The 25405-nt window shown below is 37.8% G+C and overlaps 1 protein-coding gene across 1 annotated transcript in view; it reads left to right on the plus strand.

Moving 5' to 3' along the window:
* Window positions 1–25405, plus strand: part of ANO4 (anoctamin 4) — a 117669-nt gene that overhangs the window by 25185 nt on the left and 67079 nt on the right. The window contains exons 2-7 of the mRNA XM_075209245.1: window positions 817–1017; window positions 2557–2690; window positions 13074–13238; window positions 16014–16114; window positions 20142–20186; window positions 21052–21183. Coding sequence (XP_075065346.1) covers window positions 954–1017; window positions 2557–2690; window positions 13074–13238; window positions 16014–16114; window positions 20142–20186; window positions 21052–21183 — 641 coding nt within the window. The 5' untranslated portion in view covers window positions 817–953. The remainder of the gene's footprint in view (window positions 1–816; window positions 1018–2556; window positions 2691–13073; window positions 13239–16013; window positions 16115–20141; window positions 20187–21051; window positions 21184–25405) is intronic.

Consider the following 25405-nt stretch of genomic DNA (forward strand, 5'->3'; position numbering starts at 1 on the left):
AAGGTGGATGGTGGACAGACAGTAGTATGTCTTAAGAATAAGGACTTTCCTAGTTCATATATATATATATATATATATATATATATATATATATATTCACAGTAAGGGAGTTACATCTTTGAATTTCTAACTTTATAAGAATGTATGCATAGGGAACAGGCCAATACCATATTATGCCTGTTTTGCACAAATGTACCTGTGCTTATGGGTGCAAAATGTTGTATTTTATAAAGAGAGAAGCAGAGAAGATCCAGATGTCCCCAGCTACATGCACATGAATGTGCCTTAAATTTTGCTCACAGTTACATAGTTAGAAAAAATGTTCAATCTACTCCTATTCAGACCAACAGTGTTGATCCACAGGATGGGCAAACAAAACCCCAACCAGGAAGCTGCCAATTTACCATCACAGCGGGAAAAAAAAGTTCTTCCTTACCCCATAAATGGCAGTCAGATTAATTTCCCGGTTCAATCGCCCCAGTAATGCATTGTAATAATTATAGATGGAAAAAAAAAGGTTTCGGTATTTTTGAGGCTGTCAAACATTATAAACAAGCCACTGTCTTTAACTGGAAACAACAATTCATGCTACATGATCACATCTGACTTCGGTTTTTCAAACTTACTTGATAATTGCAATTATCTAGCCTGTAGTAAATAATTAATGATAAAATATTTTTTAAGCACTGATTGATTCAAAAAAGTGGGAACAGCAGGATCATACTATTATCATACTGTGAAATGACTCAAGTTGTTAAGTGTATCTTAGCAATATAGTTGCCATTGCTTAGTTTATACTTTTTTTTTTCTTTCCAGGAATAAGTATATCCATTCATGGGTCTAAAAAACAATTACAGATTCATCAAAGGAAAAGTGTGGCGAATAATTCTGTGCCGAACGATCACATTGTGGTTAGACACTCCTCGCTTCCTCCTCTCAGAAGGGCAATAAAAATGGAGGCCTCATCTTCTGGCAAGTGCGCCCTCTCAAATGGAAACACAGGCATTCATTATCCAGGTAGATATGGTTTTCTATCTGATCTAAAGGATGTATAAAAAAAATATCCCAATAACTGCTTTCTATGATCTATAAAAGAGCAATGTGGAACCAGGGAAATTTGACAATCACCATATAGCAATATGTTACATCATGGTATATATAAACCAATGCTATAGTGTTCATCAACAGTTGCAGGTAATTCAGTAACCCCCCCCCCCTAGGTAAGTTCATCAACCTGGTGCAGCCAATACATTGCCCCCCCCCCCCCAAATTCTTCAACCCACCGCAGCCAATTCATTAACCCCCTCCCCAGCCAAATTGATCACCCCATTGCAGGCAGTGCATTACACCCCTCCACCTCAATAATCAACCTACTGCAGGTAGTTAATTAACTCCCCCCTACACACAAAATCATCAATCGATTGCAGGCAACTCATTTTTCCCCCCCAGGCAGTTCTTCAAACCCATTGCTGCCAAATCATTAATCCCCTCCCCACACCAGTAATCTCCCCCCTCCCCCTACACAGTTGCCACCTGTATCACATCCTCTTCCTTTATATTCTGGACAGAACTTACCTGGCTGTCTTCTGCTCCTCCTCTCTTCAAACGCTGGAACTTCTGTCTTCTGACAGGCAGCTAACAGTAATCCGAGGATGTTAGCTGATCTGCCAGTGTGGGGGCGCTGTCACTGCTTAATGTGGTCACGTGAGATGTGATAATCTCACGTGACCACACTAAGCAGTGAGAGCGCGCCCGCACTGGCAGGACAGCTAACATCCTCAGATTACTGTTAGCTGCCTGCTTGCTTCCTAATTGGATCCGGTGACAGTCAGGACCGCCCCCTAGAGACTAAGGGACGGCCTCGAGATTGAAAGAAGAAGGCGCCGATCACCGGTAATTTAAAAATAAAATAAAATATAAAAGCAAATGTTACTGTGCCCGGCACTGCGCCCCCCGGGACCCAGCGCCCCAGGCTGCAGCCTGGTCAGCCTGTTTGCTGATCAGGCCCTGACTTGAAGGTATAGCTATAAAGAGAGGGTGTTGTATTATTTCACAGAATTTAATAGATTTACTTTAATTTATGATTCCTTGAAGTTACTGTGATGTTTATAACTCACGGCAACCATCCAGATAATACGCTTACTGAAGTGATTGTAAGCCTCTCAACAAATAATAGATACAGTTCACCCAAGTTTTCAAAATAAAACTATTGTGACATTAAAGTGACATTTGTTAGAATCAATGGGTTGGTTTATAGTTACCTGCAGTGACAGTTCTATATTCTTGCATGGGAAAGTTCCTTCTGCAACTGCTCTCTTCTTCTAAGAGCTACACTCTACATTGCAAAAGCTTCTTGCAAGAGACTTGGGACAACATGGCCTGGATTGTCGATATTCCGGTTCAACAAAATCTGCCCTATGCCAGCAGGTTTTTGTTTTGTTTTTCTTAAGGAGATATCAATGCTTAGGATGACCAAAAAAAAGTAAATTTTTGTTACATTAATGAATCTTTATACATATATTAAAAAAAAAACATTGTATGTGTTTTTTTCCCTAGGTGTTAAAGACATAAATATATTCTTTGATGACTTGGAAGCTGCAAACAGTCCTAAAGATGATGACTCTTTGCTACATGGGGGTAATTTGACAAGTATGTCGGATGAGGTCAGCAGACTGGATGCAGAAGGAGAGGTAAGAAGCTCAGTTTATTGCCAATGTTGGTTTTTATTCACCCTGTCAAAGTTATCCCAGGAGGTTGGTTGTCACATACAGATCATAATATATCTAAGAGTTGTTAGTGCTACACTACGTCCTTCCTATAAATGCTTAGAATGACCCTGTGGCATAAAATTGGTCCACAAGCTCTCTGGTGGTAGGACATTGTTTTTCTGTCTCACTTAGAGCTTTCTGTAGTTTATTATATCTTTATGAGTATAATCAATAACCGAAAGCACCATTACAGCATTTTGTTCTGCCTTTGTAAAGAAAACCATCAGGTGCACAGTGTTTACTCTGATTTGTGCCTTATAAATCATCCTGCAAGTGTTTCACCAGTAATATGTAACCTATTGCAATACAATACTGAATGCAATCATCTGCAATAGAATCCTTTAACATACTTTAAATGAAAAATCACATAATCTAAAACAACAACCAAAAACTTACAATGCAAAAAATAAAACACCTTTCCATACAGTTTCAAAGCAAATATTTGAGGATCATTGTTACCCAGAGAATATGTTTTTGTTTTTTGCTATTCAAGAAAAAAATTCTATATTGTGACCATCAAAAAGTGTCATTTCTGGTGTCCAGTTTCTGCCAAATTGGTGGCCTGTGTGCATGTCTAGTGCTGCTACTCTGTGTATTCTTTACACAGTGGCTTTAATAGTAAACCAGGAATGGTTCACATTACGCTTAAATTGACTACATGGCAAATGTCTTTCGTCTTAACATGGTGATGACAGGGACTACCATAGCTCACTGCAGAAGAAAAGGGGAGGTCAGATTTGTATCCTGGACTTTAGTAGGATTGATGGCTTGTGTTAATATTCTGATGTTCATGTACAGGGGTGTATTCATGTTCTGCTATGTTTAAAAATGTGTGTAATCTCCTGTGCCAGCTCCAGGCATGCTGGAAATTATATTCAGATATATTTATTTAGGTTAATTGACATGCGAAATCTGAGCTGAAAAGAGCCTCTGGCAAAATTGAATTTGAAGTCAAATATATATGAAAGCCTGTGTTTTACTGAACTAAATACTGTACCTGAAATAACTAAAGTGTTTGCATATGACTGCATGTGTTTAGCATGTCAGCTTACATTAGTTTCTACATGGGAGTGAGGAGTTGTTTCTATCTTGCATAGATTTTATAAAACTTAGTCAAATTCAGAGATATTTTCTGGATTTAGCCACAAAATGACTTAATTTTGTGAAAACATGAAGCAGTCTGTATCCATGGAAGTTAAAGAAATAGATTGTAATGGAAACTGGAAATCGTGCACAGGTAATACTAGATATCACTATCTATTCCATGTTATTAATAAAAATTGATGAAACATGGACATTGTTTTGTTAATATACTTGTAAAACAGTTCATCAGGACACTGAAGCATGGGTGGGCACTGCTGAGCTCTTTATTCAGCCATTTGCAGACTCTGGGTACATTGCACACTGGCCACACCCACTTCCCAGCATTCCCCATGGTCTTAGGGACCATCACTAAAGATTCAAGCTTAAACATATAAGGGAGTGTCTACAAACATTAAGCATATCTAATGCAATAACATCACATCTTCTTTTCTTTAAAGATAAGCCCTGTATCCTTCAGTATAACAATTTAACAATATAACATTAAGAACATCATCTAACACGTTTCAATGAGTCTCTCAGGTCTGCGTATTTCTCTTATGGGTCTTTCACACAAAGTCTGTGTATCGTCAACCATGTTGGACCTTTCTTCCATCATGGTTTGTTCACCATTATCAAGTCCATCATACATGTCAGATGAAGGGTATTCTTCAGTCGTGTTGCCATCACTATGGTTGGGTTGAGATCTTAAATCGACCCGATTTCTTCTTACTTCTGTTCCACGATCTGTACGTACAATATAAGATCTTGGTGCTACTTGTGCTTGCACAATACCTTTCTGCATCCAAATGCCTTTCTCATGATCTCGGAGACGGACTTGGTCACCTGATCTTAGATCAGATAAGCTTTTTGGTCGCCTATCATGGTACAGTTTCTGTTTCTCCTGTTGACGTACCTTACTCAGTCTCACCAATGCTGAGTTATGCGTATTAAGCAGTTCGTCACTTATCGGAAGATTTGCTCTAATCCTCCTTCCCATCAGCATTTGTGCAGGAGAGAGTCCATTCTGTAAAGGTGTACTGCGGTAGATTAAAAGACTTTTGTAGAAATCTTCTTTGCCGTCTTGTGCTTTTTTCATTAGACTCTTTACAGTTTTTACTGAACTTTCCACCAACCCATTTGACTGTGGATAGTGGGGACTCGATGTTGCATGGACAAATTCCCACTCTTCAGCAAACTGTCTAAATTCAGCGCTGGAAAACTGAGGTCCATTGTCAGTGAACACTTCCATAGGAACACCATGCCTTGCAAAGATTGACTTCATGCAACTGATTACGGCTTTACTAGTAGTTGTAGGTAGAGTCTGCACCTCAGGGTAATTAGAATAATAATCAGTCACGACAATGTGTGTTTTTCCAATACAATCAAACAAATCTGCGCCTACCTTCTGGTATGGTCTCTCTGGCACTGCATGAGGACTCAGCGGCTCGACTTGTTGCTTTGGTCTGTACGTAAGACACAGTTCACATGTAGCTGTTGTCTGTGCTATGTCCTGGTTCATTCTTGGCCAATACATCACTTCACGCGCCCTCCGTTTACATTTCTCTTCTCCTAAGTGGCCTTCATGTATCTTGCACAGCATAATTTTTCTTAGTCGTGCAGGTATAATAATTCTATTGCCTTTGTAAATAATACCATTGACAACCGTAAGGTCAGTGCGGTACATCCAATAATCATGAATAGACAGTGGGCACGCATTTTTTTCTGCTGGCCATCCTTTCAGAATGATGTCTTGTAACACTTTCATTGTGATGTCTGTCTCTGTTTCTTTTCTTATCTGTTCTTGTAACAACACTGAGCCTAGGCCAAATTGCGAGGCATCTGCTGAAATTCTTATACTTTTTGTAGGATCAAAGAATCTTAGTACCGGTTGCTCTGTGATGGTCCGTTTCAAGTTTTGCCAACTTTCTTCTTGTTCATGTGACCACATCCACTCATTATTTTTGTCCAACAACCATCTTAGAGGTGCTGTTTGTTCGGAGAGTTGAGAAATAAACTTTCCTAAGTAAGTAATCATTCCTAGGAATCTTCTCACGTCGTCTTTGTTGTTAGGACGTTCCATGTTTATTATGGCTGATATTTTCCTCGGGTCAGGCTTCACACCTTCCTCCGAGACCACGTCACCCATAAAGGTAAGTGTTTTCACACCAAATTCACATTTGTCCTTGTTCAGCTTTAGATTCACCTTCTTGATAAGTTCCATTACTTGTCTCAGTCTAGAATCATGTTCTTCTTTTGTAGATCCCCAGACAATAATGTCATCCATCATTGTTTCAACACCTGAAATGTGTTCAAAAATCATGTGTATCCTTTTGTGATATACTTCTGGAGCAGACAATATCCCATATGGTAGTCGAAGGAATCTGTATCGACCTTCTGGGGTATTAAATGTACACAGCATTGAGCTGGCTTCATCTAGCTTCATTTGCCAGAATCCTGAAGATGCATCCAATTTACTGAACCATTTTGCTCCCGCAAACTGTGACATGATTTCATCTCTGGTTGGTAGTTTGAAATGTTCTCTTTTAATAGCCTTATTTAAATCTCTTGGATCCAGACATATTCTGAGTTGTCCATTTTTCTTTTCAACAATTACTAAGGAGCTCACCCATTCAGTAGGCTCATCAACTTTCTGTATCACACCCAAAGCTTCCATGCGGTTTAACTCCTGTTTGAGTTTTTCTCTCAGCGCAAATGGCACTTTTCTACAGGGGTGTATCACTGGAGGAACTTGCGTGTCTAGATTTATCTTATGCTCGCCAGGCAGACAACCTAAACCTTCAAACATGTCTCTGTATTCTGTAAACACTGATTTGCATTCATCTTCTACTTGTGATGTCACCATGAAAACTTTCTTTATCAAGTTAAGCTTCTCACATGAACTTAATCCTAGAATCGGTTGTACATCTTTATCCACAATCAGTAGCGATGTTTTGAACTTTTGTCCTTTGTAGCTCAGGGTCACTAGGCATGTACCTTTCACAGGAATTTCCTCCCCAGTGTAGCCTGTAACTTTCACATTGGCTGGATGAATTTTAGGTTTTACTCTAAAAGTCTTATAGTCTTGAAACGATATCAAATTCACCTGCGCACCAGTATCAAGCTTAAAGGGAATGACAATCTCGTTCACTGTTAAAGGAACAATCCATTCTTTCTTGTCTGTACTGCAAAGTTCAATACAATTCACAAAAAAATCTTCAGACGTAGCTTGTTCAACGGCATGCACTTTGTTTGTTTCACTATTGGTTCTACAGCATTTGGCAAAGTGATTAAGTCCACCACATTTCATGCAGGTTTTACCATAAGCAGGGCACATTTTAGGATTGTGAGTATTTCCACATCTACTGCAGATTTTCCTATTAGATTGCATTTTAGACTGCTTCATTTTAGAGAATGGTGGTTTGCTTGGCTCTGTTTTCTTCACCACATGTACAGTAGTATCAGATTCCTTGTGTAACTGTTTGGCTTGCAGTCTGGTCATTTCTGTAGATCTGCACATAGTCATTGCCTTGTCTAGTGTTAGGTCTTGCTCTCTCAGCAATCTTTCTCTGAGTCCATTATCAGGTATTCCACAGACAATACGATCTCTAATCAGTGAGTCCTTTAAATCACCAAACTCACAGGTTTTGCTGAGTGATTGCAGTTCTGTAACATACTGATCAAATCCTTCTCCAGACTTCTGATCACAGGTGAAAAACTTATATCTTTCATATGTCACATTTTTCCTTGGCACAAAGTAATCTTCAAACTTTTGCATTATAGAAGATAGCACCATATTCTGCCCTTCAGCAAACTGAAAACTGTTATAAATGTCCAGCACATCCTCTCCTATCACATGGAGGAAGATGGATGACTTTGTTTTATCCTCCATTGCATCAGCTCCACATGCAGCAAGATATATATTAAACCTTTGTTTAAATCTTTTCCAGTTTTCAGACAAGTTGCCAGACATGAGCATGCCTGCTGGAGGAGACAGCCTATCCATAGTTACTCACTGTTTGATGTGACCAGAGCACAAGGCAGATATTCAGACACTGCGTGTCACAGCTTTACAGACTTCTGCAGGATCCTTTCACACTCTGAGCTCTAGCAGTCCAGTTAAAACTTCTTCTGACACCATGTTTTGTTAATATACTTGTAAATCAGTTCATCAGGACACTGAAGCATGGGTGGGCACTGCTGAGCTCTTTATTCAGCCATTTGCAGACTCTGGGTACATTGCACACTGGCCACACCCACTTCCCAGCATTCCCCATGGTCTTAGGGACCATCACTAAAGATTCAAGCTTAAACATATAAGGGAGTGTCTACAAACATTAAGCATATCTAATGCAATAACATCACAGACATGGATCAGAGAGAGTAGAGCAGAGGCTAGAGTGCCATCCACGGGCAATTACTCCAGTTCTGCTATGCAGCCCTGCAATGTTTACAAACTCTTCTCATGCTGCCATAAATTGCCATCTTTTTCTTTTCTTTTTTTTTTTTTACTATTTTAGTGATATATTTTGATATAATTATATAATTAACAAGAGGCTGGTTTTCCATTTTGCACCTTGTCAAAATAGCATGTGAGCTGATCATGTGACACACACGTTCACTCATGGGGTGTCTCTTCGACAAAGTACATCATACTGCTGTCCCACTAGGATGCTTCATGATAAATGTTTAATGTGGGGAAAAATGTTATACCCTTTAAATGTTATGCTTTTAATCGTTTTCAGTAAATATTCTGTATAGCCTCTGTGTTTCCATCTAGTGCTCATAACAATAAGTTGTTTGTGCAGATCATTCAAACATATTATAATATATTGAAATTAATATACTGTATTATACATATATTAAATATAAGTTAGATATCTTAAAGGCTGATACAGATTACCATGATCTGTAACCCTGAATATTAAACTGTTATGCCCTTTAGCAGTGGGGTTGACAGTTAGAGAAGTTGAATTTGCTTTAATTAATATTACTGATCCCTTGATCGAGGAAAATGTAGCAGAGTGTAGTTGTAAGAGCTGGTGACTAGTAAACTTATTACACATCTTCCAGCACTACATTGCTGTGTGCTTCTCTTTTATCCACCCATCTCTTTTACTCGTATATGATTTTTTCATACTTTTGGGGGGAATTCAATTCCCCTTGAAGTACCACCTCATTATAGATATTACCATTATTACGGTAATATTAATATTAACCCGGCTTTTTGCTTGCAGCTCACGGAGCCGGGTTAAAACTACCGTAATAACGGTAAAAGTTTTAGAACGGCGGTACTTCTGGGGGAATTGAATTCCCCCCTTGGAGTGTGGAATAGATATTGGTTGTTAAAGGTGAGACAATTTTATTCAGAAGGTAATTTAAAATCCTTCGATGAAATCCATAAAGATTTTGGAGACCCCATGGTAATGTGTCATAGGTATCTCAGGCTTGCTTTGTGTGGCATAGTTTGAGAACAGGACACCTGATTTGATGAAGGTCCCCATTAAGAGGTTTCTCCAAACATTGGCATGAAGGAACTTATACCAGGCATATATGAATATCTGTTAGGGGAAGTTAACTTGAATGGCCTCACAAAGTCATGAGAAATGGTGTTCCTCTCAGATGGGGAATGGACATATCTACCAATGCATGTTTGTGAGGCAATATTGTCAGTCAAATTTCAGCAGGTACAGCTGTATATTTGAACAATGAGTCAACTGGGCACTGAAATATGCATGCTTGACCGTTTCCACAGTTTACATATGTCACTTATTAACATGCTAAACATGAAAAGAAGAGTATTAGTTACAGACATTAATTAATGATACATTATAGGACATCTGAGTTAAGAGTGTGAATGGTACTTAAATATATTATGTGACTTGGTTACTAATTATAGATAAAGGGAATTGCTCCGTTTTGTTTGTTTTTTTATTGTTTTTTTTACTGTTTTTTGTTGTTAAGCACGAGAGCTGCATTGTTTGTTTATGTTTATTCAAAAAAAGATAAGCTTGATTTGAAACTAAGATATTCTTTTTGTTAATGACATTTTAATCAAATTGGGCTTATTTAATTTTAAGCAAAACATTTACAATTATAAAAATTACAGCTTGGCTGTGGAAAGACAGTTGGATTGTGAATGAACAGTGAATCTGGTTTTGGAGCGAATTCACACAAAAAAACATCTACAATAATGGCAAACATACTAATTGTGCTTCCCAAAAAAATGATGACTCAGGCTAAGTCTGCTCTACAGCAACAACATTTTTTCCCAAAGGCATGTGTTCATATATAGTGAATCAAAACAAATATTTTAATGAACCATGGTTGATTCCTAGGATGTGTTCGTTTACTGAAAACTAGCAACATTTGTACCAAATCACAAATTTTCCAAAAGCAATTTGCACATCTCTAGAAAAAGACTAATGCATCACAGAACTAATGGAGTAACTTGTTAAATACTCTACACAGTTTGCTGAACTCGCATATGGCCTTGAGCACGGTAAGTTTAATGGACATTCTCTTTCTATCACCTATGAGCACCCTTTAAGCTACTTGATAAAGGCTATGCAATGGCTTAGTGGTTAGCATTTCTGCCTCACAGCACTGGGGTCATGAGTTTGATTCCCGACCATGGTCTTATCTGTGTGGAGTTTGTATGTTCTCCCCGTGTTTGCGTGGGTTTCCTCTGGGTGCTCTGGTTTCCTCCCACACTCCAAAAACATACTAGTAGGTTAATTGGCCACTATCAAAATTGACCCTACTCTCTGTGTGTGTGTGTGTGTGTGTGTGTGTGTGTGTGTGTGTATATTAGGAAATTGAGACTGTAAGCTCCATTGATGCAGGGACTGATGTGAGTGAGATCTCTGTACAACGTTGCAGAATTAGTGGCGCTATATAAATAAATAAATAAATGATATATGATGATGTCTGTGGTCCCTTAAGCAAGTTTCACATACTTGTCGAAGTCAGCAAATTGGATAAAGTCATTTCAATTAAAGTCGAGCAAACTTGGTTGTCTTTGTCTGAAAAGATGCGTACGGTACGCTACGACTTACATGGGCACGCTACGGCGTGAAAGGGCGTACGCATCTACTACACGTGGCAGCAACAATTATTGGTCTTTTACCATACATTCGCACAAACACGCATACTAATAAAATAGTACACATTAATGGTAGTTGCAACACATAGTCAGTTATGTCGAAATATAGTAGTATTTATATGTTATATTAGAGTTACATGCATATTAGTGAAATACACGGAACAGGTTGAAGGAATCATATCATGAGTGGTATCATAATAAACCTCTTTACATATCCTACTGTTTGGTTCTCTCTGCGAAGGAATCGCAGAGTGCATACACAAGTTATGAATGATAGGGAATTATGAACTACTTAAGACTAAGGAATCTTGGCGGGAAGAACCGAGCATACCCCCTGGAGAGGTGACCCCCTCCTTTGGATTCCTTAGGATGAACTAGCCAATGATTGACAACCCCTTGGACCTTTCTGAGACCTGGACCAATAGATGCAAGCTATACCATCTTCATTGTATTATTGTATTTCATTGTGTATATAAGCAGCAGCTTCACATCCAGTGTTCAGACATCTTGTCCCCAGACTTCAGGATTGAATGACTGCACTGGATCCAGAGCGCCTGCGATAAGTAACGGCTGTATTTATTATTACTTCGCTTGAGCATATTATTCTACCATTTGCGAATAAATCTTTGTGCGTTGGAAACACAACTCGAGGTTCGACAATCGTTATTGGTTAGCGACAATACGCACATAACATACTGTATAAGGATAACCACAATCTTTTCAAATAATGTATTATCTATAGATGTAATACTATTAATACACTATATAGAATACCATGCACTTGCAATAAACTTGATCAATCTCTATAAATATAACAGGCAAACTGGATCTTGTCTTTTTTGGTGGCAAACTGTGCTGGGCTGTGTGTGTTTGTCTATGAGTGTGTCTTTTATATTGCTGTGTATGGACATATTTCCTGTTTTATGTATCTGTGTGAAAATGTACCTGACCATTGAAATGTGTGCCAAACAAGTCATCACTGACAATAGGAGTGACAGGTCTAAACTGAAGATCTCAACTACTGTTTAAACAGTCCCTGCCACACAAAGTAACAGTTCCGCTCAATAATACCCGCTAAGAACAATGGGATGAATGATGGATCCTGACGCATTTTATGGTCGGTGCTATTTTACATCCTTACCTGTCTAGTGTATATTGTCTAACACTCTTACGCTGAACTGTAGTTGGAACCTTTGCATATAAATCACATTTTCTAGACAACTTACATCTTATCCTGAGGCCATAATAAATATACATTGTCTTGAAGAAAGCCTATTCCAACTAGAAATCATAAAAGTTGTTTTATATTTTTGAGCTTTTGGCAAATGAGTATAAAGTGATACCAGACACATGGGGGAATTCACACACAAGGATTTATGTGACCGTCCATTTGGCTTCTTGTTTTTTGCCCTGAAAATACAAGGCTAAGAAATGAAAACTGTCATGATCTTTTATCTGGCTTCTTTAGATTGTGCTCATTATTTTCACATCGCTTTGAGCTACAGTGAATTTCCTGGTTATATCTAGGGTTATCCAGTGAGCTGGGGTTATCTTTTTGCTCAAACTTTTTGTCAAGCGATTTAAAGAGGATTAAGCAATAAACTACTTTAGAAAAAGGAAGGAAAAGATTCAGGCAAGTGAACTGAAAAGTACCTTGCAGATCTAACATAGATGAGATCATGGCCTGTGTATAGTACAATGGAATTTTGTGTGATGATTTCAGAGCTTTTAAATAGATGTAGTTTCCTAGACACAAATAATGAAATGGAATTTTATCATCCATACTATGTATATCGGTGGCATTTTATAAACAGCCATGTAAAGAGTGGTTTCAGTACTATACATATTTTAGAGTAACATAAATATACAGATTTATAAATATTGTTTAAATATAAAATGTAAATGTAAAATGTAAATATTATGCGCATATTCTGTGCTTCAGTGAGAACTCTTTTAATAAGAGGAAATGCTAACTATTACATTTACTTAATTTGCCAATCTTCTTATGATGAGTCTATGTGAACTGTGTTATTTTAACTTCAATTTAGCCTTAGTAGTGACAGTGAATAATGCAACATGTCGTAAGATTGTATGATCGCTAATTATATTTCCTTTTTCAGATGCCGACTGTGCCAGAGAAGAACAGAACAAACTGTTTATTTTTCAATGATGGAAAATGCCGTATTGACTACATACTGGTATACAAAAAATCAAGCCCCCAATCAGAGAAAAGAGAGATTTTTGAAAGGAATATTAGGGCAGAAGGATTGCAGATGGAGAAAGAGGTAGATTTAATTTATCTGACTTTAAATATTTATGTGAGCGATGTAAGCATGTCACTATAGTTTCAAACATGAGAATTTATATGACTGCTGATCTTAACATTTTTTAAATGTTATATTGTGTAAGTGTATTGACTTGCGCTGTTTTGAAAATTATCATTCTTGTCATCTAATAATAGTTTACTCTTGTTTACTGTTTGGTCAGCTGCTTTAGCCACCTTTTGCCCAGGGCAAAACTGGACAAATGTTAGAACTACGGAAACTAAGGTTTAAAGTAGTATGCGTCATGGTGGCAAGAAATTATTCAGACCTGAGTAGAATCCAGTACATAGATCCCATTCTAATGACCACAGTAAATGTAAAGCATATTCCAAAGACCAATTTACAATACAGATTTCATTCTGGTGACAGCAGTAAATCCAGAGCAGGTTCTGATGACCATATTACAATGTAGAGCCCATTCTGGTGATCCCAGCAAACACATAATCTGTTCTTGTAACCACAGTGCCATGTACAGCCATTCAGAGAGCCTCAGTAAATGCAGAGTAATCACAGTACAATTCAGCCCCCATACATTGGTGGCTGGTGTACAACGCTAATCCTAGAGCCCAGTGCTCACCTGCTCAACATTTTCTATTACACCTTACCTAGTGCTGGAGTGTCTATCAGTTTGAGTTACAGACTCCAGCTGTGGATGATAATTGGCTGCTGCAGCTCACAGTTGGAGCAGAAATAGAGCAGTATCAGCCTATTACAGTCAGTATGATAGACAATCTGATGTTCATGATTCTATTTTTCCTCTATATACAGAGAGAATTATACAAAACTTTAAACAATAGAAGTGGCAGATGCAGAAACTCTCTGGCATTGCCAAGTCTCACTTGGAGCTTACAGTAGCTCAGCATTGCCTGATATCCTGCATCTGATGCTCCTTTCGTTTACCTGCATGGAGCTGCCTAATTTGGCAGGCCTGTGTCCGGCTGCCTGTTAGGGGGAAAACTGGTCAACCCTACGCTTTAGTGTATGCTGAAGCGTCATTTATTTGTACATGTGATGACTACAGTCAAGACTTCAAAACTGGTTTAAATGGAAGTGCTTGTGATGAAGAGAAAATTTTATCTTTAAGCTTTCCCATCAGATTTATCTAATGGAGTTATAAAGAGATAAATTTATCTAAAAATGTGTACAGAAAGGCTTGTTGTATATTCTACAAACAATGATTAGCTATGTAGTAGCGTACAGTAGTGTAGTTCTTATCTTCACAGACTGTGTGTCCTGCACCACTCCCCTTCCATAGGAAGAAGTATTTAACTTTCTCATTACCAGACTTATGGGCCTGTTCTTTAGTTTAGATTTGTGATAAGGATGACCTATAATAGTCACATAGCTTATAGTATAGGAGCACTCAGTCACTTCTTAATGCTAAGTGACCCTGGGATTGTCCCGGCTATTACATACACTTCTGTATTGTTTTCCCATGTTAATGCATGGGTTCCCAACTGCCACTCAGCGACCTTCCATCATAGCTCACCAATGGCCAGCTTCTGAACTAGTAATGACATCTATGCAGCCCCTTTGGAAATATTATTGCTGTTCTCCTTCCTTTATTTAGAGGGAATTTCAGATCAGCCATTTGGATTTTAGTTGTTAGGAAATATTATCGCTGGCTTTTAAGTTCACTGTAAATTGAAAGAAAGGAGTTATTCAGCTGCCACCAGTGTGATGGAAGAGTAAGGGCTGGTGTGATGGGCCAGTGGTAGACAGGGTAGTTCTCCAGCATCCCGTCACCAAAGGGCCCCTTTCAGCTTCTGGGTACCAGTGCAGGTTCTGCCATAAATATTTAGAAAGGCATTGAGACAAGTGGGCAGGTTGGTGGCACATGGTTTTGAATCCAACCAGGGCACTATCTGTGTGAAGTTTGCATGTTCTTTCTGTGTTTGCATGAGCGAGCTCCGATTTCCTTCCAAAGTCCAAAGCATAGTGGCAGGGTTAATTGACTTCTGACAATATAGACCTTAGTGCATATATGTGTGGTAGGGAATTTAGATTGTAAGCTCTAATGGAACAGGGACTGATGTCAATGATTGCCTATTCTCTGTAAAGTGTTGTGTAATTCGGTGGCACTATATAAATAAATGATGATAGTAATATAAAGGATAGTCCCATACTGAGAGATGGTGGATTTTTCATTTGCAGAATCTTGTCTCAGCATAGTTAGGACAGTTAGACTTTTTAATACAGTTTCAAAATTCAATCCATTCTTTTTGTGTGTGTAATAAAGATTGTATTACTGTCTCATATCTATTTTATGGAATAGCAATCTTTATCTCTCCAGCTTACTAAGCGTGATTGGAGATATAGCTCAACACCTGCTTATCCAGAGTCTCTTATTCCTATAATATATTTCATTCTGGCGTTGAAAAGCTGCATGATCTCTTCTCTGCCTGTTCAGCCTCCAGACATAATGTTACCTGAACAAGCTGACACAAGGGGATAGAATATCACTATATTAACAATAGCAGATGGCACATGGCCAGTGAAATGCTGGTACATAATATGAATCTGTGTAGGGTTGGAAATGTGTTGACAATTGTGTTTTATGGATGGCAATTTAAACTAAATAGAAGCAGTATTTTTTTAATTTACAGTAGAAGATATAGTATATTTTTGCAGTAATCTCCAGCAGGAAAGAAGAATGAATAATGTAGCAGAAATAATCATTTCCGGCACACTTGGAACTCTGCACACTCACCAGTTCTCTCTGTTGTCTCATTACAGTCATCTATCACCAACAGTGACATCATGTTTGTAAAACTTCACGCTCCCTGGGAGGTTCTGGGAAGATACGCAGAACTTATGAATGTTAGGATGCCTTTCAGGTAGGTACACACAGTACATGTCTTACATTTTGCTAACTAACGACAAGCATCTTTTCTGTAGTTGTAAAATAACAGATAGAAATGCTATGACATGCACCGATTTATCAGCCTACCGCATTCTGATTTTTGTCACTATATTTGTGGGTTTAACCGGAAATGCTCTAGGCAGAAAGAGTTTAAACACATCTCTTCATTGATTTCAACGTCTTCCATTTATCTTCTAAAATACTCATCAGTCTTAAACAAATATTTTGAGCGAGAGGACATTGGTACTGTCTTTATCATACTTACATTTTTATTTTCTACATTGGCTGAAATGCACTTTTCAGTATAAAGGGCATCTTGAAGGTGCAACAGGTGTTCCACTAAACGTAGAGGCAGAAGCCTAATCTCCACTGCATCCAAGGTTGGGGGAAAAAAGGAATGCTTTTGTTGGGCGGAAAAAGGCTGTGTAGCCTCCCACTATATGCCCCTTTAAATTTGTCTTCTCTATCGCTAAAACATCATTTATATATCTTGTTTGCAGGTAGGTTTTCAATGAGGCAGACCAGTGCACATAGCTCACATTTAGTTAGGAATTCCGCTGAGCCACTCACCTCCTCCAATCAGAATATACACATTATTCAGCCCTTCAGACTCTGCTATTTTGGTGAGCTAATTTTATGCAATTCATTTAAAATCGGGCATATTTGTGATAAAAGATCCACACAACACAAAAAGTACTTTGCCCTGTAGTGTAGCACTCTCTCAGAATTTCTGGAAGACTCCTGAATTCCGAGTAGGTCTCCTGGACTCCCAGGAGAGTAGGCAATACTTCAGCATCCTTCCCACTTCCTAGTAAATTTGTTGACATGGGGTACTCCATGACGCGATTCGTCGTGAGTCGTATCATTTTATGCTCTTTATATCTACACCAATTCCTTTGTTGCGTTAAACAACATGCAATAGCTAACAAACTTATACTGTTTGAGCTGTTTACTGTTTATCAACTGACAAAATAGAAGCAAAGCCAATTAAACAAGGGTGAGAGAGATGCATCTCCGGGTCGATAGGTGAAAACTTGGCCTGCTCCCAAAATGTTTATTTCGGCTATCTTTTTATGGCATGGGAAAGAGAGAAAAGCTTAGAGTTAGCCCATTTATCATACGGTAATGAATGGGCCACTTTCCTAGGGAAATTACGACCTGTTGGGTAGTGGAAATATATTGAGGAGAGTAATTATTTCATAATTTCTGGAGGTTGAAATTTATATATTTCTATCAACATGACTGGATTGTATGGCAGTGACAACAGTGATCTTGTAATATTGTCAGAATAAGCACATTACATTTTTAATCTTTATGGTCAATTTGACTCTATAGAGCTGATGCGGAGTTTCAACAGATTTGCAAAACACAGATGTAAAATGCGCTGACATAAAAGGCGCAATTACGTGTATATTCTGAGTCACACATGACTTGTTACATTGCATTGGAATGATTAAAATGTGTGATATGCTGCAAGCAAACCTGCTGGGTGGCGTCTCCTGTTATAATGTCATACAGCTCCAGCTTGTTCAACACAGGGATGAATTCACTAGGGAAGTTGGGCTGTGCATATGGATGTATGCTTACTCATTGCCTGTGTGCATACGCAGCATGGAAATGCCCAATTTATGCTTAAAAAAAAAGATGTACATTCAGCATAAATTGTATCAATGAACTACATAGTATCAATGTATTTCATTGCTGCTAAACCTCATGTGGGGATTAGCTGCTTTCTCACACTCTGGCCAATCAGAGCAAAGACGCTGTATATTAGTTACCTAGACAGGAATTATGGCCTGTCATTCTTGACAGTGCTCCTGTAAGCAAGCAGCGTCTATAAATATATATATTTTTTTATTTGACCTCATGGATTTAAGTGAATAATATATTGATAAAAGAGGGATTGGATGTGTCTGTATTTAAGCAAAATATTTTTTCATGGTGTTAGTGTTTTTTAAAGCAGTCTTATTTTATGAGGCAGTACAGGTCCCAGTGGGCCCTAGATGCCAGGGTATGCTGGCACTTGTAGCTGTACAAATGCCAGTATATTGAAGCAGTTTATGGTTGCCAGGACTTGCTGGGACCAGTATGGTCACATAAAAAGTGCTGAATTCTATAATGTAACCATTTATTACTTCAACGCCCACTGGGCATAGGTATTGGGTAAAACTCTAATGGTTTTGGCATAGAGCAGTTTTTTTTCTGGCGGGTGTTTTTTTTTTTTCTTACACTGCCAAGATTATCAGCAGCACCAATTGTTGCACCAGCCCTCCAGCACCAAGAGATATGGCTCCTGACAGGCGTATATACTCCTGTTTCCAGGTCTGACTTTCTATTCGTCCCGTCTGCCTAACTGGATGGAGTCCCAAGCATAAGGTGCGTCCAAATCTGCATATGGTCATATGCGTACACCTTTCTATTGTGTGCACGCAAGGTGTGCACACAACAGAAAAAATGGTTGTACTTCCAATTCATTATGAGGCCATTTATGTGCACTGGTAAGTAAACCCAACAAAACATGTGAGAACATAAGTGCTGAATAATATTATTTTCTTTTGGCTAATGGTTATTGTTTTAAGGTGTTAAATATGAAACAAATACAACTATGGATTCAGTCGACCTACTCTGTTAGGAAAAGAGAGATGTGGGAGAAAGGGCCACCTTACCTCATAGGTGCCCTTCTCCGCCAGGTGTTGTACATCTGTTTCACACAACAAAATAATACAACATTCTCAGAATGTCATTGTTAAAAGCATTTACTGTCTCAACTTGACATATTTATTGCCACTAAAAGCCTAAATTTATTTTCCCCCAAATTTTAAGTTCTACCTTATCTATTACTATACTTCAAAATGAATGCCAGGAAGTACTTTTCTGCAAACTTAGGTGAGTTTGGGGCTACAAAAGTAACAACAATTTGCAGAGGCTTTGTTGCAAAGATGGAAGTGTCAACGCAGAGTGCTGTTGTCATCACGATATAGCTGTATAATGAACTTCCATCCAGACAATCAGCAGGCTCCATATTTTATACCAATGCGGATAATCACATTGCTAGTGGAATTAATCTTTTAATGGCTCACTAGAGGTTATTGGGGACAAGCAGTAATAAATTATGTATACATAATTTATAATTCATGTCCTAGTTTATTGCAATGCTATTAAATAAGACACAGAACAGAAACCTCATCACCCCACTACAAGAGAGGTAAACTGCAATTAGTCAAAGCTTAGCAGCATTGAGCTGCTGATATATCCGGCATGTGCTGTGTTATTAAACACTGACGTGTTCATTTAGCTGCACTGGGCATTCTCACACTGACATTTACCTGCTCATCTGAAGCAATGAGTACAGGTAAAAAAAAACTAGAGGGCAAACACAGTGCAGATCACCTGGCATTTCTAAGAGATTATTATATCTGTACATTAGTCTCTGATTTTATTTACTCCTAAAAGTTCCATTAAACTTAAAATAAAAAGATGTCTTGTATGAAAGAGTTATTAATAACATTTCAATGCGAAAATGACAATATCTTATCAGAGTTGAAGACACTTGAGATAAAACTGGGGGAAGATTTTGTTTTCCTATGTCCAACAACCTACTTTAAGACTATCGAAGAGCACAGACATGGATCCTTGCCAATGGCTGATTCCAGTAAATAATAGCTTGTACTCTGCTGCTCTGCATTGCAAATGTAAATATATTACTAGATATCTCAGGTTCTGTCAAGATATGGTTACTTTTAAATATGTATTTATTTTTGAATGTTATTAATACCTCTTTTTTGAAGATAACCCAATTCTTCAGTTTAGAGGCTCTTTAAGTGAACAGGGATAATTGACACAGCAGTCTTCTTTGACTATTGTGTGTGTTAATCTCTCTAGTCTCTTCCTCCACCTCTTACAGGCTTCTGTCTTCAATCTCCTTTGCTTTCTTGCTAGTTGATACTGTAACTGACGATGGGTTTTCTTCTCGACTGGCTTCATTTTTGCTGTTCTTCCAGGAGAAAAATCTATTACCTGCACCGACGATACAAGTTCATGAGCAGGTCAGTAAAACACACTTTTGCTCTTCATCATTGCTGATGTTGCTTGTAATAGGAACTATACCTCATTAAAGGAAAGTGAAGGATTGTCAATTATAATATATGTGAAATCCTACTTTGATTATTGTCTTTCTGAATTCTTAGATGTTCATCAGACAGTTCAGCTGCATCTATCTATAGATCTATCTATTTGTGTTATTTACTATACATTTATTTATAAATGCAGATGGATTGGTTATTTTAGACAAGCAGCATAATTGGCCAACTGATCCAGATATCGCGCACCGTAGCCGCACTATACTCGCTAAGAAGATTATTTCAGTGGGTGGGGCTAATGCATGCTCCCTGTTCATTAGGGTCACTTAGAGAAGCGCTTCACGTATGTATTTATGTGAATGTGAATATATACATTACTGAACACTTACAGGTGTATAGGTTGCTTGTTACAAACATAAGGATATACATCATTAGAAAAGGTTGAGAAATCCTGATTTATCTCTCATCTAATAGTTCAACTTTGATTAAATCAAGGTAATTTGTATTTATGGTATTAAAACATTTCTGCACAACTAAAAATTTAAATTTATTATCTTCTTTTCTTTTGATTTTGAGAATACATTTTATTGACAGGAATTTCTAAATTAGTTATAGTGCTGATAGTACATTGACCAGCTGAAGTATTGTCAAGATATGATTAATATATGTTGTGAGCATTTAAATGTATCTCATTGGAAAAATGCCTTGTTATAATTTATAACAACTATTACAATGAGCATACCACTCAGCCTACTTTGTATGCATATTGTGGTAATCAGATATTAATCAATGTACATAGCTTAAGTCTTTTATTTTTATTATGTTTTTGTAGGATGGAGAAGCAGTTGAGCAGGTTTCGTGGATGGTTGCCTAAAAAGCCTATGAGACTGGACAAGGAGACGATACCAGACCTGGAGGAGAATGACTGTTACACTGCTCCCTTCAGTCAGCAGAGAATTCATCAGTAAGTAGTGTAACTTACCTGTCATGGATCATATATTCAACAACTCAGCCTGTAACAAGTAGCCCAGTCATACTGGACTATCCATCATTTGTTTGTAACCATCTGCCTTTTAGAGAATAATGCAGTTTGTGTTATAGTGGCAGCTGGTCCAGTACGATCAGACAGACATTTCCATGTTATGACTTGTACGTAGTTGGTGTCAGCTACCCTCCCCCTCCAACCTTAATCCGGCCCCAGAATAATCCAGGAAGCAGATGACCGTTCCAGAGCCTCCGTATGTAAATAAATAATTTTTATTTTCTTTAAATCCCCCCCTCCAAAGTAGTCAAAAGACATTAGGTAGTCTCCTGAGGCCACCAGCCACCTACCAGGAATAGTCTTGGTAGGTTCTATGGCCAATCAGCCCCTGAACCTTACTAATTACCTTTATAATATTTTATATATGTATAAAGTGCCTACATGTTACACAATGATATACAGTGAATATTTAATCATTCACATCAGTCCCTGCCCTAATTGAGCTTGCAGTCAATATTCCCTTCCACACAAACACACATACTAGGATTCATTTTGTTGGGAGCCAAATAACCTACCCTACTGGAGGACACGCAAACATTGGGAAAATATGTAACTAGATATATGGCTCTGGCCAGAATCTAACCCATGTCCCAAGTGATGTGAGGTTAATATTGTGCCACTGGTATGAGTTATGTTCATATTGCCTAAATTCCCACCAAGAAGTGACTGGGTATGGGCTGTTGTTGCCAAAATCAGCAGAATAAAGGATTCACATCACTAATGGATAGATGGAACAATAGGCTACAAATTACAACAGAGATCTGGGGGTAAATGTATCAAGGTCCGTTTTTTTCAGCATTTTAATATTGCGCCAAATTGCAGGTGATAACCTGCAATTTTAGTCCCCCAAGTCACCAGATATATTAAACTGCGATATTTACTCTGATCTTAAAAATCTCTGGTCATCTCTGGCGATTTGCTGCAATGTTAAACACTCCAGTGTTTAGCTAACTATCCTGTGTTTCCTAACTGCGTGGTTAGTAAACATATCACTGTTACACTGCCCTGTAAAAGTAGATAAATGTTACAAAACAAAAAATGCGTGGGGTCCCCCTGGCCAACCACTATTAACCCTAGTGCTGTCAGTCTACTGCTGGTTGCACGAAAATCGGGGAATAATTTGCATGGGCTCCCTCTGATTTTCACATAACCAGCACTAGGCAAACCAGCCTGGGTGGTTGGCACTATAGCAGGGGGACACGCGGCAGCGGTCTCCCTACCATAATGACACATAAACTCCAGGTTGTTCAGCGCTGCGCTGGATTCCCTAGGGAGTGGGGTCCGCTGAAAAAAACGAGTGGGCACCCCCTCTAGGGACACCCAGCCCAGTGCTGAAATCACTATGGCTCTTCCTACACCCCTGGGCGGTGGGTAATAACGGCAAAAATGAAGTTAAATAAACATACGGACGCAATATTGTTTTGTGGAACTATAAGTCCGAGCCAACCCGGGTTGCCATAAACAGTGTGGGCATGCTGATGTTTGTATTACTACAAGCACCAGCATACCCATGGCTGGCTGCGACCTATAGTACCACTAAGCAAAATGTTAAATAAGCCACAATTCCCTTTTTAAAACCACATACTTTTATTAAAAATAATAAAACCCCAATAAATACACTAAACACCCTCATTCATACCACATAAATTTATTAAAAATAATAAACCCAATATACTCACCAATTTGATGTTTTCATCTGTTGTCAGCAGTTTTTAATCCTAAAATGCTTGTAAACCATGTCCAAAACAATTTGTAATTCCAAATGCCCTGCTTGAAAAGTCCCAAATAAATCGTAATTGTGGCCTGGCACATTTTTTTTATAGAACATTTATCTGTTTTTAAACTTTTGACAGCCACTGGACCTGCGGCTCTATAGGCAGACAGTGTAACAGTGATCTGTTCACGCAGCTAGGTAGCAGTGTGTTGTATTTAGCAATTTTTAAAGCAAACTCAGGAGAGTTGCTTAATTGCAACTTCATACATTTGAGACTTGTATAGCTAGAGTGGCAAACAGTCGGAACTTTGATCTCTATCGATTTTGTAAATAGCGATTTTGACAGAAACCCATTTTACATCAAATTTCACTTTAATACATCGGCAAGATGAAACACCCGCGAGAAAATAGCTGGATTTTCAAAATCCGAGCTTGATACATTTACCCCCTGGTGTTTAATGCTCAGACTGAGCAGCCAATCTCTTCCAGCAACACTGGTGTCTGGTTTTGTGCTCCAAAGATGACTACACACAGACTGACAGTGGTCGTCTTCTGACCATATTTACTATCCTGTTTAATAAAGGTTCAATTTTAATTGGAATATTATCATGCATGAGGGTAGTTTTGAGACCACAATGTGTCTAATATGGAGTCAACTGAAGATTTTATAGCGCTTGTGGCCATTAACATATCAAGATCACAAACAGTGTTCTGTGGAAAGAACAGCCTAACATGTCTTCTATGTACAGTGATAATTTCTGGTCTATACACATTTTGTAATGCATATCAGGTGTGGCTGTTAAAGGCTAGTGAATATGTTTTTGTTCAGTTTACTTTATCACGACACATTGGAATAAGGAAAAATAATGAGTGCATATGCTTTCTTGTTTACAGCTTGGCAAAAGCAATGGCAATGAGCTAGAAATTACCCAAAAAATAATAGAAAATAATAACAGACTATAAATATATGACAAAAGGTCTGTCCTAGTTTAAAAACAAGGTTGTTATTTTAGATCTGTACCCCACATATTCTGCAATAATTATACATTTTCCTGCATGATATATTCTTCCCCCACAACCAAGAAAAGTTAAGTGACAAATACAGTAATTATAATAAAAAGATCACAATATGAAACCAGTTTCTAATGTTATGTGCCAGGAGGAGAATTATCATAACATCATATGTTACGTGTAAGAGAAAGTTATTTCAGAATTTGTATTTTTCACAAATGGCATACTTGGTTCAAATAGATACACTTTTTCAGGTCAAACAGAAATAACAAACAACACAGTTTCAATGCCTAATAGTGAAAGGCTTAAAAAAGGAAAGTCTTCTAAGACATGTAAATATTATGTACTCTCAACTGCATAGTTAAAGTTCAATCTTTATTTTAGAAACTCCAATGCCCCATAAAAATAATATTACCAAGACTTATGGGCTTTATGTGCATATCAAATGTAATTAAGCCAATTAAGAATGCAATGAAATTGAGTTAAAGTACAGAGGTTTTGTTGCTGAAGCCAGTAGGTTTGTATACACATTCAGAGGTCAACAAGTAAGTTACTATCTACATTAAATAATTCAAACCTAATAATAAAAAGGACTTTTTCACAAATACTCGATAAAAGCAAATCATATTGAAATGTATGTGAAGAATTTTTACTTTTTGGTATTAGGGGGCCAAGAAAAATGTTCATCAATACAATATTTTAAATGATAATCTAGATTACTTCTGAATGCATTTCTTTTAGGGCAAATATAAGTATAGAATTTGTTAAGAACTGTTTCATAATATACAAATCTATTAGAATCTCCATCACCTATACACTTTAATGTTATTTTATTGCTTTGTTATGTTTATTCGATGAATGAATTTATCAACAATTTTAAAAATTGGATTTGCGTATTCCTTGCATTTTTATTTTTGTAACTTCACTTATTTATAAAAAAAACAATATAATTGTATTATTGAAAAAATGAGATAGCTGAGTTATTATCCCTTGTCTTGAATCTTCATGAAATAAACGATCATTTTAATAGGCGATAGATTAATACATTCGGGAATCTAAACAGCAATGCGTTTTAGAATATCTAGTGAACAGATTCTTCTGTTATTATTATTTGGAGTCTTAGTGTAACAGGTTTTATAACATAAAAGCAAGCTGTATTGAGAAATGGACCCTGTTGGAGGAGATTCAATAACAAAAGAGGCGGAATTGCCATATGTGCTCAACTTTGCTCGTCGCTTATGCATGTGCTCTCCTTGTGGGCATTCACAGTGCAAATTTTCATAATTTATGATGCACAAACAGGCATATGCCAAGCTTAGCATCAGGTGCTATATGTTTTATGTGTCTTGCATGTTTTAGTTTATTTTTCTCTAACGATTGCATTTTTTTCTTTCCATAGGTTGCATATAGCCTATAAGT

Source organism: Mixophyes fleayi, chromosome 4, assembly GCF_038048845.1.
Source record: "Mixophyes fleayi isolate aMixFle1 chromosome 4, aMixFle1.hap1, whole genome shotgun sequence".
Lineage (NCBI taxonomy): Eukaryota > Metazoa > Chordata > Amphibia > Anura > Limnodynastidae > Mixophyes > Mixophyes fleayi.